Raw genomic sequence first — 16,583 nt, 5'->3', positions numbered from 1 at the left:
GAGAGGCAGCCTCTGTTCCGCAAAGAGCAGTTCTTTTGCGGAGGGGCAGCTGTGAGCCATGAGGAGCCAGCACTCCCAGCGTCTGGGTGAGGGTGCACAGCAGTCCAGTAAGGGCATCGGAGGGGGCATCGGCCATATCTCTGGTTAACTAAGACCCCCGAGTCTTTTCTACGTGAGCTCCTCTTAGTACACATCCTCCATTCTAAATTTATGCAATCTGTTTTTGGGCCCTACATGGAAAACTTTATCTTTACCCCTATAAGACATGCCCTTGTTAGTTTGGGTTTGTTTGGGCTTGTTAATATTAGTCTGAGACCTAGCCATCTCCACCTTTACTGTTTGTTGCTAGGCATACTTCCTGCATCTTCCTCCTTGTCTTTGGTAAAATGGTTAAACAGGGCAGGGACAACCCAGAGAGCTGTGGCCCTCCACGAGAGACTTGTCCCGGGTCACCTTGACCCTATTACCACCTGGGTGGCATGGCCAAGTATATTTCCTTTAAGGCAGTAGAGGTGGAATGGAAGCTATCAGAAGATGTATTAGAAAAGAGAGCCCAGAAAACGCATGTCTGTGTGCGTGCTTCCTCTGAGGAACGACTCCCCACAGTAAGAACTTCTGTCCTTTCCAGGTGCTTGCAGATGTGTTTGGCGCCCCTGTGTATGTCATAGACACTGCCAACTCAGCCTGTGTGGGCTCCGCTTACAGAGCTTTCCATGGTAGGTCGGGGGTGGCGGCAGATGCTTCTGGAAGTGATTGGGGCACCGGCTGGGCTGAGGACAGTGCAAAGGGGAGGTTGGGATGTTCCCAGGCTTTAGGGACATAGGAGGCTTGGGGCCTTTAGCTTCTCTTTGCTCCCCTCCCTGCAGCGGGGAACCAACCCAAACCGTTTATTCCTTTGTTCTTTACTTAAACTGCAAAAGAGAGGCAAGGTCCTCACTAAACAAGTCCTGGTCAGAGTCAGAGTCAGCGCAGGGACATTGGTTGAGGGCACTCGGGCATGGGTCTGGACAGCTGGTGGGCAGGAAGGGGTGGATACAGTCCAGAGCCGTCTTTTCAACAAGAGCAGGAAGTTGAGACAAAGGTGAAGGCTTCCGACCTAAGCAGTCCAGGACCCTGGACAGCTCCGCACGGGGGTGGGACCATGGCTCTGACGGGAGGCCTCACTGACACTGCTGGAGCAGCACAGGCCCGGGGGCGTTCTTCCAGCCATGCGGTTGATTTGCCCTGTCCTCTGCCTGCTCAGGCTGCTCCTGTGGCTGCCCGTGGACTTCGAGGGCTTTGTCCTTTCCCTCTGGAGGTTGCAGTCTTCACGCATTTATCCTTAACTTTTAACACACCTATTTACATTTGTATTTTTTTCTTTCAACATTGAGAATTAATCAGGGATCATAGCCATCTCCTAATAATGAAACTCTTCACTCTTTCATTCCCCTTTTTGTCCACCATATCCACCTCACCCCACCTCGTGCCACAGCCCGTATCAAGATCACTGGGCAATTTCCTTTTTTTTTTTCTTTTTTTCTTTTTCTTTTCTTTTCTTTTTCTTTTTTGCAGCTTGTGGAATCTCAGTTCTCCAGTCTAACCAGGGATTGAACCCAGGCCACAGCAGTGAAAGCGTGGGGTCCTAACCACTAGGCAACCAGGGAACAGGCAATTTATTTCTAGACTGTTATGTTTTCAGTCAAACTTTACATCATGTTGGCTTTTATTTTCACTTGCCTATGAGTTTGTCTTTCTTACTTTTCTTTCTTTTTTTTTTTTTTGTGACTCCCTGCAGTTTCTTTTTCCTTCATTTCTATGCTAGTTTTGTTGGAATATACAGCCTGAACATATTTTTTAAGAGGAAATTCAGTAGGTGGTCATTTTCTGAGGACTTGCATGTCCAGCAAGGGCTTTGTTTCACCCTCCCAAAGAATGCTACCTTGGCTGGACAAAGGACTCTAACATATTTTCTCAGCACTTTGAAAACACCGTCCCACAAGCTTCCAGCCTTCAGTGTTGCCCATGAGGAGTCTGGGCTTCACTTTATTCTCCTTTTACTGAAGCAGAAAAGGAACTACCCTTCGAGGCCTCCACTGCTGTACTGTACTGTGTTTCTTTCTTATTTTTCCTTTTCTGTGCCTATTTAGTTGTCAAACATTTTGGGGGTACTGCCCCCCAAATCTAAAACCTGAGCTAAGTCCTGGCACACCATTTCCCACTTTATGTGGACATCCATTCTCCCCAGCTGGGTCCAGGGACTAAAACCAGTCATGGACAGCCAGTCTGTGAGTGAGTGGAGGGGAACCAGCATCTCTCGAGTAGTCTCTCTGTGGCGACCCCAGCACCCGCTGTCCCCTCATCCACGCAGCTCTGGGCTGGGATATTTCAGCATCCAGAGAGAAAGCTCACATCTTCAGTGGGCCCTCCTTCCCTCTTGGGGGTCTTGAGTTTCCCTTTAGTCTGAAACTGCTCTTTCAATTGCCTGGAAATCTCTCACTGTTTCCTGCCCACGTGTGGCAACCTCCTCTCTTTTCCAGCCCTGCCACTCTTTTGCTTGGTGAGCATTTATCGAGTGCTTCCTGTATGTGGGCAGTGTGCTAGGCACCAGGGCTCCAGTGGAGACCCAGTCCTGGCCTCTCAGACCTTCTAGCTCAGGAAGGGAGGGACCTTAAACAAATCTGTGGCAGAAGTGGTGAGATGGGCCCTGAGCAAAGCGGATGGTGCTGAGGGGTGGAAGGGATGTTCTTAGTGGCAGCTTCTCTGAGAAGAGAGGAGAGAAGAACATTCCACACCGTGAAAAGGCTCTGAGCAGAAGGAACTGAGAGAAGTTGGGAGTGGCTGGAATGCAGTGAGTGATGTGGAAAGTGGAGCCACGTGAGGGAAGGAAGGCAGGTGGACCCTCTCCTCTGTCAGAGATCAGAGGTTAGCTGCCTCCTGACATGTGCTTCAGACAAACGAGGCCCTGCCGAGAAGAGACCTGCGCTTGGCACTTGAAACTTTTCTTCTCTTTCTTTTTTTTTTTTTAAGATGGTTGTATGGAGGCCCAATTTATATAACATAAAAATCACCCATACTTCAGTGTACAATTCAGTGATTTTTAGTAACTTTACTTAGTTGTACAACCATCACCACAATCTAGTTTTAGAACAGTTTATCACACCAGAGATGAAATGCTGTTTCCAGGGAACGCCTTCATCTGTAACATGCACTGATGTGAAACGAGCTTTCCCTTCTAGGCCTTGCAGCTGGAACAGATGTGCCCTTTTCAGAGGTTGTGAAGTTAGCCCCCAAAACCAGGTTAGCAGCTACCCCAACCCCGGGAGCATCTCAGGTAAGAGACCATCAGAGTCTATTCATGGCATTCGCATCGTGAAAATCAACTATGTTCTTTTTTCCAAAAAGTAAGTTTTTCTCTGTCACCTACATTACAGTTGAAGTGCTCAACTTTTCCAAAAAGTAAGTTTTTCTGTCGCCTACATTACAGTTGATGTGCTACAGTGGATGTGAAATCTACTTTTTTTTTTTTTTTAATTGTCAAGGAAACAGAGCAAAAGAAGCCAGGTTGTCTCTGAGATTCAGGGATATGGCTGGTCTTGTAGCCCCAGGAACCAGATGGCTCACTGGGCATATCTTCCTTGCTCAGATGCCTTTGTATGGGCCCTTCTAATTCACAGGGTTGCAGAGGCCACTGAAAGACTATCACTTAAGCATAAGAGGTGCTGGGTTTCTACCACTCAGATCTGACATCTGGATCCAAGACAGCTGTGGGGTCACTTAGTCAGAGGGAGGGCAGACCCCACTTGTTGGTTTGGTTCGCTGGAATGCAGACCCTGAGCTGTTGATTAGGATGCAGGAGATTTATTAGGGGAGCTCTTGGGATCTACATCTGCTGAAGGGAAAGGGAGGAGGCAGGGCTGGGCAGAGGTGGGAGGTGAGCTGCAATGCGATCTTTGTGGAACCCTCAGCCAACCCTACAGGTGGTTCTGAAGCTGGGGTGACTCTTTTACCCAGTTGTGTTTTACCCAGTTGTAGGAAGGGGGATGGGCCTTTATACCACATGTCAATCAGTTATTGCATGCAGGCCACCCCAGGATGGGGTAGGACAGCTCTCTATAGCCAAAGCAATCCACAAAGGAGGCTGTCAGCTGAGGGCTGGAAGAATGAGCCCTCTATTCCTGCAGGGCAATCCGGGTGGTATGCCATGGCATCCATTTCACCACCCCTCCTGTTTGCAGGAGGTTCTCGCAGCCCAGGAGCAGGAGTGACACAGACAGAGGGCTTTATTACTCACAGTACAGCAGGCAGCATAGGCTTCATGTTTGCATCAGTTCTTCTTGGCCCCAAAGTGCCATCGGGTGGTGTAGAGTGGACCCAGGTGGATACTGTCACACACTGTGTCTGTGTCACAAAAGAGGGACCCTGAGCTTAGGAAACCCCCAGCATTATAAAGGAGCTGCGAGCAAACCTGTCCAAAGGAGACATCATTATCATCCTGGTTAGCAAACAGATTTTCCCTCTCTCTATCATCCAAGGCTGTTTGCTATACAAACACCCTTGAAAAGGTAGTCTGGAGCAAAAGTTGTCACAAGATGTATGGAAACACCCTGGAGAATTGTCTCCCAGCCTATCTCGGAAGCAGAAGCTCATGCTTTCCAGGTGACTAGATAACCCACCCACGTTGGGTCTGCCCAGGCTTCTATTACTTTTTGTTGTGTGTCCTTCTGTTTAAGAGGGAGCTCAATGCTGTAGAAAGATCCTACCTTGAGATAAAGGGCTTTTGGGTTTTGATTCTTATTGTGCCTCTTCCTCTCCATGTGACCTTCATGTGACCTTGAGCTGCACTTCTCATCTTTGAACCTGTTTCTTCATGTGGGCAGTGGGGACATCTGTTCATCCTTCTTTTAACCTGCTAATTGTGAGGGTTAAAGAGAATCTTTGCCTATCATGTCTTAGTTCCCTGACCAGGGATTGAATTCGCGCCCCCTGCAGTGGAAGTGAGGGATCTTAACCCCTAGACCGCCAGGGGAGTCCCTATCATGGCTTTATTATACAGCAGGAAGTCTGACGGTGCTGCCAGTGTTGATTCAGTAGTTCAATAGTGCCAGGGCTCCCAGTGAGGTTCCCTGAAGTTCTCCAGGTCAGCAATGGACAATGGGGACATCGTGAGAGCCAAATATGTCATTTAAATTTTCTACTAGTCTCATTTTTGAAAAAAAAGTAAAATTAAATAATAAGCTAATTTTAATATAGTTTATCTAATCCAGTATGTCCAAAATATTGTCATTTCAACATGTAATCAATAAGAAAAGTTGCTAATGGGATAGTTTACTTTTTTTTTTCTGGTGAGCTTTGAAACCTGGTGTGCATTTTCTACTAATGGGGCCACTCGAATTTCAAGTGCTCAGGACCACGTATGGCTTGTGGCTACCATATCGGGTAGTGGTGCTCTAGGTGTGCGCCACATGACCACAAGATGCATGCAGCTGCTCCTGACATCACGTCCCCCACAGCCGTATTCATAGGCAGGAATCAGAGCATGGCATTGGGCAAGGGGTCTCTCCTCCCAGACTCTTGCTTATCAGGGAGAAACATACTGGTCTGTTCCCCTCAACTCCCCCAACAGACTACCACTTGGTCATACGGTCAACCTTGGTTGTAAGAAAGGTTGGGTGGAGTTGGGCTCTTTCATCCTCTCTGGAAGGAGACCAGCAAGGAAGAGGGTAGTTGGGGAAAGCTTTAGGGCAACAAACAGTGAGTATTTGCCACCTGCCTCATTACAGGTGGCAAATACTCAGTGTGGGTGCTGCCACTCTCCCTGGCTTGCCCATGACCAAAGTCACTAATAGCTCATGGAACTCTTTGCCATTAAACCCAAGTGTAACCTCGGAATCCTTCTCAACACCAGGTGGCAAGCAGTGACAGTCTGTGATCGTTGGCATGAGTGACCTATTTGAGGACTGGATTGTAAATACCTTGAGAGCAGGGCAACATCCTCTTTTCTCTTCTGTGGCACCTCTATGTGCTCAAGTGGAAACTCAAAACAGTAACAGTGTTTTCCTTGTAGGCTGAGCTGAATGTTACAATTTCCTCCTTGGAGAGGAAATCACAGCCCTCTTAGGTCTCTGAGTTCACAGGCAGAGCTGCTCCAGCTGCACCAAGAGGACACCCTCAGTTGCATAATCAGTTACTAAAGGCCTTGACTTTGGAGCCAGTTAAGCCAAATTAAGAAGGAATGGGATTGGCATGACCTCTTAGTGGTAGTGTGAGTCCCAGGGAAATCTGGGTCCCTTGGTCTTAAGTGTTGCTTTCTATAAGACAACATGCACCGACTTGAAGGTCAAGGCTTACAGAACCACAGGTGAAAACAGCTTTAAACAAAAGGAAAGAAGAGAAAGAATGTGGGATTGTGTTTCTTTCTGGTCCTTTTTCACTTGTTGGTTTTTTGGTTTTGGTTTCATTTTATCACACAGTATACTGTATACATAATGTTGTAGCCCACTTTTAAAATTCTACATTACAATGTAAGTATTTATATTCTTAAAAGTGTACATACATTTTTTTTTGGTTTGCATGTATTCATTTATTCAGCAGATATTAAGTTCTTACTGTGTGCCTAGCACTATGCTAAGCTCTAGGGATCCATCTGTGTGTGTTTGGGATATAATGGAAGATAACGGCACACAAAAAAGATAAATTCCTAATTGCTGCAGACTGTTTGAGTTTCTCCAAAATTCATAAATTGAAATCTTAACCCCCAAAGTGATGGTATTAGGAGGTGGGAACTTATGAAGGTGATTAGGTCATGAGGCTGGAGCACTCATGATGAGATCAGTGCCATTACATAAGACGCCCCAGAGAGATCTCTGGCCCTTTCCCACGTGTGAGGACACAAGATGACTGTCTAGGAATCAGGTTCTCGCCAGACAGAATCTATCGGCATCTTGATCTTGGACTTCCCAGCCTCCAAAACAGTGAGAAACAAGTTCCTGTTGTTTATAAGCTACTCAGTCTCTGGTATTTTTGTCATAGCACCCAGAATGGACTAAGATGCCAAGCATCATGCAGTTTGCAGAGATGCAGATCGTACATGTTACTTGTTATGACTTCATAATATTCTGTCTGGCTCATGAACCATATTTTCTTGAGCATTTTCCATGTCTTAGAGCAGTTGCTTCTGGTTTTTCAGTTATTATAATTAACCCTGTGTGGGTAAAGGAGTAACAAAACCTTTCCCTGTTCTGCATGAGAATTTGACCTTTGGTTAATGTTCTAGCTCTGCTTCCTTTGAAACTTAATAAAAATGGGATGTCAGCAGTGTTACTAGGCAACATTGCTTATGTCAAAATGGCCTTGAATTAGGAAACTGCGTCTGAAGTGGGAAAACATAAATACCTGAGGGGAAGTCATACTCAGGGCTCCCTGAGGGCAGTGACTTCTCACAGGTGTGCCTCTTGCCTCTGGAGTTGTTACAAGAGATACTCCTGCGGGGTGTGAGGTTTCAAAGCCAGGTGTGTGATTCTTGAACCTGTAAGATGTGGATTTTATCTCCTTGCACCTGAGCTGTAACCTGGAGGGCAGGGAGAGAAGAAGGCAGGGAGGCAAAGAGAGCCTTTCCTGGACATCTGCGCAAACTGTTCATGGTTTATTGCAGCCACTATGCAAACACGCATGTTTCTCCAGTGTATCTTTTTGAGGGCCAAGGTGTGGCCCATGGTAGTCTTACGAGTCTGAATGTTTAGTGGTGTCTAAGAAGACTTTTGTTGGGCCAGCACCCTATACTTAGGATTACTTCCTTGGGAGAGAGCTTTGCAGAAGTAGAGTAACCAGGTCCAAAGCCACGGGCATTTTCAAGCCCCTTAATACAAATGTAAAGTTGAATTGATTTTCAAAAGGGTTGCACCACCAACTTCTACCAGCTGTGCAATGAAACAGCCATTTCCAGGTATCTTCCTCAGAATTTTTAAAAATTTTATAGATTTGATAACAAAAATTGGTTTCTTGCCATAATTTGCATTTTTAAAAGATCTTAAACTATAGGTTTGAGAACTATTGGGTTGGCCAAAAAGTGCCTTTGGTTGTTAAGTAAAAAGAAAAGACACATTTTTCATTTTTGCCAAGACTTTATTGAACAATGTATTCACCCCTTTGTTCCACTACCTTCTTTCATTTTTCACACAACTTCATAATTTCATCTTCCCAAAACTTTTTATCTTTTTGAGCAAAGAACTGTTCCAGGAGCCTTTTACAGTCTTCCAGGGAATTGAAATTTTTTCCATTAAGGGAATTTTATAAAGACCTAAATAAATGGAAATCCAAAGGTGCAATGTCTGGTGAATAAGGTGGATGAATCAGAACTTCCCAGCCAAGTTGTAACAGTTTTTGCCTGGTCATCAAAGAAACATAAAGTCTTGCGTTATCCTGATAGACAATTTTGTGTTTTCTTTTGACCAATTCTGGATGCTTTTCATCGATTGCTGCTTTCAGTTGGTCTAACTGGGAGCAGTACTTGTTGGAATTGGTTTTCCGGAAGGAGCCCATAATAGAGGACTCCCTTCCAATCCCACCATATACACAACATCACCTTCTTTGGATGAAGCTCAGCCTTTGGTGTGGTTGGTGGTGGTTCATTTCGCTTGCCCGACAATCTCTTCCATTCCACATTATTGTACAGTATCCACTTTTCATCACCTGTCACAATTTGTTTTTAAAATGAAACATTTTCATTCCATTTAAAGCAGAGAACCGCATGCGGAAATTCAGTCAGGAACGTTTTTTTTCCGCTTAACTTTTGTAGAACCCAAACATCAAAGGGATTAACATAACCAAGCTGGTGCAGAAGATTTTCAGTGCTTGATTTGGATATTTTGAGTATGTCGGCTATCTCCTGCGTGGTATAATGTTGATCTCAAATAAATGTCAATTCGATTGCTATCAACTTCAGCTGGTCTAACCCGACCATGGAGCATCATCCAGTGAAAAATCTCCAGCACAAAACTTCACAAACCACTTTTGACACGTTTGATCAGTCACAGCACCTTCTCCATACACTGCACAAATCTTTTTTTTTTGCGTTTCAGTTGCGTTTTTACCTTTCTTGAGATAATAAAGCATAATATGCTGAAAATGTTTTTTTCTTCCATCTTCAATATTAAAATGGCTACACAAAAATTCAGCAATTTTAAGTCTTGTTTTAAATGCATGCTGATATGACAGCTGTCACATACAATCTAACAAAATTGTTTCGAATGTAGTTAAAGACAACTAAGTGCTAGTAGAGCCATCTTACAGAAAAAAACCGAATGAACATTTTGGCCAAACCAATACTAGAGCATTTTCTCTTTTGTGAATTGACGCTTGCCTTTATTCTGCCCAGCAAAAAATTTTTAAATTGCAAGTACATGGGATGTAAAGTTTTTAAAATTGCAAGTTGCAAAGAGATGTAAGAGGCACCTTCCCTTCGCCATCCTAAACTGCTTTTTCCACCCTTCCAGGTCTATGAGGCCCTCCTCCAGCGATATGCCATGCTTGAGCAGAGAATCCTGACCCAGGCCCGGGGGCCTCCGGAGTGAATTCTGCAGGCCCAGGCTCACTGATCCCACTTGGAGACGTGGCCTTGGACAGTAGGAATCCTCTTCGCTGTTCCAGGCAGCTCTGCCTGCCCACCTGACTCCTTGCGGGGCTCTAGCCCTGCCTGGGACCACCTTAAAGCCCACTTTAGCACATCCTCCTGAACACACATGGGCTGCTTGTGTCCCTGTGCCCTTGTGCCCAGGGCAGGAAAGCATCTCTTTTCCTGTCTTTTATCCCAGGAGGCAAGATAACACTGAATCTGGGATATGTCCAATAAAAATTGTGATTTTTCCTCTTTTGGGACCTAAATCAGCAGAATGGAAGAGACAAAGCAAAATAAATAGATTCTTTCCTCTTTATTCACTAGTTTTCAGGATGATGAGTTGATTCCCAAGCATCCTCTAACAGCAACTAGATTTTTAATATCCATGTGATACATTTAACATACTTTATGTGTCTTAATCCATTGCAGTAATTATTTTTCTCCTCGTCTTCTTTCTGACAGCCATTCTCTCCAGCTTTTCTCCTGATTTCCTGATCTGTCATTCATTCTTTCTTCTTTACTGATACTTCTGCTCTACTACTCCTTAATGATTGCTGGGCCCCCAAATGTCTGTTCTCATTCCTCTCTCCCTCTGATTCTGTCCTCTCTTGTTGGATGATTTCATCTAGCCTTGGGCTTCAACTGCTGCTTATATACTAGTAACACCCAGCTCTAGGTTTCCAGCCAGAACTCTCCTTGCAGTCAGCCAGCATTCTCACAGGGATACCTGAGACTCCACTTATCTTCCCTTGCCCTTCCCCAGACCTCCTCCTCCAGAGTTCCTGTTTTAGTGAATTGGTACCACCGACCATCCATTCATTCATTCATTCATTCAGGAACCCAAACCCAAAACTCAGATATCCGCTGTCCCACATCCAATCAGTCACAAAGTGATTTTGGTTATTCCTTTGGTAACTCTTAAAGCAGTTCCTTTCTCTCCATCCCTCCCTGTTTTACTTTAGACGCCTTTATTCCTTGTTCAAATTATTGCAGAAGCCTCCATAGAAAGTCCTCTGTGATCTGCCTGCTGCAAAATCCTCCAGATTTTTCTTCTGCCGCAGGCCCACACCTAAGTTGAAGCTTCTGTTAAACCAAACTATTTGTGCTTTCACCCAGAGGAGAAAAATGCTACAACAGGTATGAGACCTAGTGGATCAGGGCAGAGACTACTGGGAAGTCAAGGGAAGGGGGTTAGAAAATGAGTTAGGACCAGAGACATCACTTGTGAGAAAGATGAAGTCATCCTGAAAGGGAGGGGTATCCCTTGCACGCTTGGTGGATGAAGGCAAGAAGGGAAGCAAGAAGTTGAAGATAACAGCTATCAACAGCATGTCAAAGATTCAGAAGAAAACAGACAACTCTCCCCACCACCACCACCACCACCTAGACATTACTTATTAAAGAAATAGCTTTATTGGCCAACAGAAAAGGTCTCTTTTCTACCAAGAAACAGAGAAAGCCACTCAGTCCATTCCCCATTTTACCCCTGTCCCTATAGAGTTGCCCATTATTACAAGGATGTCAAAAATAGAAAAAGAAACTCACTATTTATACAACTATGGGAGGAAAACAGAGTGAGAATCATAATTTTTCAAGCTAATGGAATACTCCAAATAAAAAAGGACAAAGAGGGTAAATTATAACAACCCTCCAACATGAACTTTAAAATAAAAAACAATGGTGGATATGAAAGAATACCACAGACCAGAAATTCAGAAACTCAGAATAAAAATGAAATCGCAACAGGCATATATGGAAAGAGAACTGACCAAACCTGGGAAACAATTTGAATAGAAAGATAAAAACATCCTAGGGACTTCCCTAGTGTCACAGTGGTTAAGAATCCGCCTGCCAAGGCAGGGGACACGGGTTCGATCTCTGGTCTGGGAAGGTCCCACATGCCTTGAAGCAACTAAGCCAGCGCACCACAACTACTGAGCCTGCGCTCTAGAGCCCACGAGCCACGACTACTGAGCCTGTGAGAAGCCACTGCAATGAGAAGCCTGTGCATCTCGAGGAAGAGTAGCCCCAGCTCACTGCAACCAGAGAAAGCCCACGTGCAGCAGCAGAGACCTAATGCAGCCATAAATAAATAAAATAAATAAATAAATAAATAAATAAATAAATTTTTTAAAAGTGTTGACCTGTTGTCTGGTAGGTATTTAAGTTACAGATCAGCCTGAGCATTTCAAGGTTTGGTAGTGTTGGCTTATAGTAGCCTTGATTTTAGGGCTAGTTTAGTTCCACTGCCATGGAGTTACTCTCTGAATCTTTACTCTCAGGGTCCTGGGTGTTCAATGAGGACTTTCCACTCTGGCTAGTTAGAACTAAAAACTATCCTGTGCTAGTCGTGAAGCTATTCAGCTTGCTTTCTTTCTTCCCTCCCCTCATGGAGTTTCATTCTATGTATGTGAAACCTAGAAATCAGCAAAAGCCCCAAGGAGACTCATCTGCAAGACCTCTATCTCTCTCGCTGCAGCTCCCTCCACGCTGTACTCTGCTCCTTCAGTTTGCTGCAGCCTTCTTCATCTCCCGATCTCCAACCTCTCTCTCTGTCCCCAACTCCAAGATTGCCAGGCTCCCCTGGGATGTCTTTCCTGCATTGTGGACTGGAATTTGTCTCCAGGCAGAAAACAGGGACAATCATAAGCCTCACTTGGACCGTTTCTCTTTTTTTCAGGGATTAGAGAATTGTACAAGGTCCAAAAATAGTCGTCTCCTATATTTTGTCCAGTTTTCTTGTTATGGCTTCAAAGGGCAAATACTGTTCCAGCTACTGCACGATGGCTAGAAGTAAAACATCTTATCCAGCTTGACTTTGGTTCCACTGCCAGAAGTTTCTCCTCCTTGCACGAACCTGACCTAAAAGGGAGGCTTGGCTGGTCAGTTTTAAGAGTTCACAGGGACTGACTGTTCTAGCTCTTTCTGTTCTTACCAGAGTCTCTTTGCATTCACTAGCTGTTGGATTGGGGAAAACCCCTCCTGGTTTCACCTTTTGTTCTGAAGTCATTGCGCCATGCTTTCCAATGAATATCTCTTAGCTATTTTGGGATTCTGTTTTTCCCAGGTACCTCTTCCACCCCGTTCCTCAGCCTTGCCTTATACAGATGCTAGTCCATGAAGCTTTTATTGCTGTTGGTAGTTTGTAGTTTTTCTCCATTTGCTTGTATTTGTGTTTTGGGGGAAACCTCGTCACCTAGTTTTATTGTAAATGTACATGGATTTTCTGTTGTTTTTTTTCTTCTGTGTATTGCTCTGAGAGAATTTTGGAAGATTCAAAAGCTATGCAGCCACCAACCTAGCCCCTATTTCTCAGAATCTGGTAGAAGTTTTAAGAGCTTGAATGTACTTTACCAGGCTCTCTTCCCCCATCTCTGCAGTAATAGAAGCACATATCAAAATGTAGCCTCCATTAGCCCGTGTCACTAAGTTATTATAATGAGCACAGCTTGCTTGGTGACCCTCAGTGGACATGTAGTATGAGTGAGAAATAAATTTTGTTGTCTTGAGCCACTGGGGTTTGGGGATTTTCCATTAGTATAGCATAATCTAATCTATTTTGAGAGTTACCTTTCCATCTAAGCCAATTAATTTAGTTGACCTCAAGGTAGCTACCATTAAGTTGAGAGAGGATGGGAAGAAGAACTATTGGGGCAAGGAAGAAAAGAAAACAGTTCGAAATGTCTAGGAAATAACTTTTGATGTTGACCGCACATGGGACAGATTGGAAATAGATAAATTTGGGGAGAATTGTATTGCCAAAAAAAACATGCACCCATCCAGTGAATGGTACCCCCTGAAACTGTTTAATGTATTGCTGTATCTAAATTACCCACTAACATATACTAATGTACATTGCTGCACGTTTCTCATAATTACCCACTGTGGTTTATCTCTAACCACCGGCCTTTCAGGAGCCGAGAGAAGCTGGGGCCACTTCTGTGTATTTAAGTGAAGAGGTTTCCAAATAAAATTACAAAAATTGTGGTTACTTTAAGAGTTTATCATGGACTTCCTAGGTGGCGCAGTGGTTGGGAATCCACCTGCCAATGCAGGGGACACGGGTTCGAGCCCTGCCCTGGAAAGATTCCACATGCCACGGAGCAACTAAGCCCGTGTGCCACAACTGTTCAGCCTGTGCTCTAGAGCCCGTGAGCCACAACTGTTGAAGCCCATGCACCTAGAGCCCATGCTCCACAACAAGAGAAGCCACTACAATGAGGAGCCTGTGCACCACAATGAAGAGTAGCCCCCACTCTCAGCAACTAGAGAAAGCCCATGTGCAGCAATGAAGACCCAACACAGCCAATAAATAAATTAAATAAATAAATAAATTAGAAAAAAAAAATCGCATCACCCTATATTAACATTCTGCATATCATCTACCATTTGGGGGAGGAGGGCTTTAAAAAAAAAAAAAAGTTTATCTTGCCAGTTAAATGCATTTAACCCTCACAATAGAATGTGTTATAACTATTACAGATACCAAGTCGTATTATAATGCTATAGTCTTCTGTCTTTTCTCATTAACTTGATACTGAAGGATGCCACGCCCAGTTGTTTTTTCCCGATTCCTTGGTTTCCAGCCTTGATCACTGAGGAAGGGAGAGACCAAGGGAAGAGTGGTTCTGCCTGAATGGCAGAATTCCCTGCCATAAGTCTTTTAGTGGACATTTGTCAGGTTTTTGCCTTTCAGCTTCCTGTCATCTTATGCCTGATATCAAAAGCAGTACTCTTGTAGTTCAAAAGGACAGAAAACCCAAACCAAACTTGTTTTTCTTTTAAGTAATTAATTAGTTAATTTACTTATTGGCTGTGTTGGGTCTTCGTTGCTGCACGCGGGCTTTCTCTAGTTGCAGAGAACGAGGGCTACTCTTCCTTGTGGTGTGTGGGCTTCTCATTGCCGTGGCTTCTCTTGTTGTGGAGCACGGGCTCTAGGTGTGTGGGCTTCAGTAGTTGTAGCACGTGGGCTCAATAGTTGTGGCTTGCGGGCTCTAGAGTGCAGGCTCTATAGTTGTGGTGCATGGGCTTAGTTGCTCCGCGGCACGTGGTGCATGGATCTTCCTGGACCAGGGCTCGAACCGTGTCCCCTGCATGGGCAGGCAGATTCTTAACCACTGTGCCACCGGGGAAGCCCCAAACTTGTTTTTCATATATCCATCATCATCACCTTTCCCAAACAGCCTATGGGCTAATGAACAAATGATGGTCGAGTTAGAGGCTAATCCTGTGAGCTCAACAACTGGATTTCAGCTCTGCAAGAGAACCATTGCATATTCCAGGTGTTGCAATGGGGAAGGGGGGCTAGTTCTAAGGCAGAAACAACCTTATTGTGTCTTGGGAACAGAAAGCAGGCCAGTGTGTCTGGCTGATAATGGTGAGATGGAGGAGGAAGAAGGGTTGTTTATGTATAGCTTTATTAGCCATCGTAGCAGGAAGCCCCAGGAAGATTTGAAGCAAGGGAGAAATATGAAGTGAGTTCCATTTTAAAAAGATCATTTTAGTTGTTGTATAGAAGATGTATTTTAGCCAGGCAAGAATGAAAGCAGGTGACAAGTCACAATCCCTTTCAGTTCACTACTGTTGCAGTGGTCCACATGTGAGATGCTGAGTGGTGACAGTATATGTGGAAGAGAAGTGGCTTCATGGTGGATGTGTTTTTGAAACCAACTTGCTGATGGACTCAATAAGGGAGCAGCCAAGGACATAAAATTTCGGTTTGAGCACTTGGCTGGTTATGCCGTTGATTCAGGCAGGGACAGCTGGAGGAGTAGCTTTATGGGGTGAATGAGGAACTCTGTTTTAGCTAGGTCCAGTTGGAGATACCTGATAGGGTGCCCAATAGAGATGTCAAATAGGGAGTTGGTTATACAATTTTGGAGTTCCCAGAGATGTCAGGGTGGAAGACACAGATGTGTTGGCAATATGGACCACCCTGAGCCTTTATTGTGATAGCTGACCTGGTGTGAAGTAGAAGAGAGGAACCATCCAATCTAATTATTGGCACATGGATTAGAGTTGCTACCTTCCAGTAGGAAGGAAGCAGTGATTTATCTTACCTAGAAAAGGCATAGATTGCTTTCCTTGCCATCAAGTATCTATTACTATAGCCTTCTGTAGTCTATCAGTGACTCCAAAGTGTGGTCCCTGAGGTCCTCCTGGTGCTGTGGAAACTGGGGGTGGTGGACCCTTGTTTCAACTTCAGTCAAGGCAATATGCGTCCTACAAGGTGGACTTTTACATAACATTTCGTTTGAGTAAGATTTCTGCTATTTAAAAAAATGCAAAGCTTGGGATTGACATATATATGCTAATATGTATAAAATAGATAACAAATTAAAAAATTTATTTTTGGAAAAAATGCAAAGCCTGGAAGGAAGGAATCTAGCCTCCTCACATTTCCCCCCTTATTTATTTATGTAGCTTCCTCACTTTCTTTTCTTTTTAATATTTATTTGTCTGCATGGGGTCTTAGTTTTGGCATATGAACTCTTAGTTGCAGCACGTGGGATCTAGTTCCCTGGCCAGGGATTGAACCCGGCCCCCTGCATTAGGAGCGGAAGTCTTAGCCACTGGGCCACCAGGGAAGTCCCCTGCTCACTTTCTGTATAAGGGAACTGAGGCTCAGAGAGGTGAAACAACTCAGACTTCCAGGCACCACCTCCTGCCTGGCTGCTCTTGCCCTGCTCCAAGGAAGGCTGTGGGGAGAGGCTGGAGGACAATGTCTGTATACAATGATTCCGCACCGCATCCCTGAGTTGTGAGCGGGCTTTCGCTCTTTAGCTGGGAAGCCGCATCGTGACCCTCCCAGGCTCTGACTGTGGTAAGGACCTTAGAATCTGAAATAGAGAACAGGCCCCCAAGGAGGAAGCTGGGGAGTGAAGAGGAGAGCCGAGACATTCGCTAGACAAGTTCAACTGCGGGGACCAGAGGCAACTGGGAACAATTTTGAAGATGCAGATTGAAGGGGCGGGGAGGGTAGGTAGGT

At 44.8% G+C, this 16,583-nt stretch overlaps 1 protein-coding gene across 8 annotated transcripts in view; it reads left to right on the top strand.

The window, feature by feature from the left end:
- XYLB (xylulokinase) overlaps positions 1–11,674 on the top strand; it is a 48,482-nt gene extending 36,808 nt beyond the window's left edge. For 3 of the 8 annotated variants that reach the window (XM_057705710.1, XM_057705707.1, XM_057705709.1), the window contains 3 exons: positions 629–716; positions 3,219–3,313; positions 9,474–11,674. In XM_057705710.1, the coding sequence (XP_057561693.1) occupies positions 629–716; positions 3,219–3,313; positions 9,474–9,551 (261 nt within the window). In that variant the 3' untranslated portion in view covers positions 9,552–11,674. Of the gene's footprint in view, positions 1–628; positions 717–3,218; positions 3,314–9,473 lie in introns of those variants that run through there. The other 5 variants (XR_009048780.1, XM_057705711.1, XM_057705712.1 and 2 more) reach the window with 3 other exon arrangements.
- Positions 11,675–16,583: the final 4,909 nt, after the last annotated feature.

Source organism: Hippopotamus amphibius, chromosome 13 (assembly GCF_030028045.1).
Source record: "Hippopotamus amphibius kiboko isolate mHipAmp2 chromosome 13, mHipAmp2.hap2, whole genome shotgun sequence".
Classification (NCBI taxonomy): Eukaryota; Metazoa; Chordata; class Mammalia; order Artiodactyla; family Hippopotamidae; genus Hippopotamus; species Hippopotamus amphibius.
The sequence above is the reverse complement of the archived record's forward strand: the minus strand, read 5'-3'. Positions and strand labels throughout refer to the sequence as shown.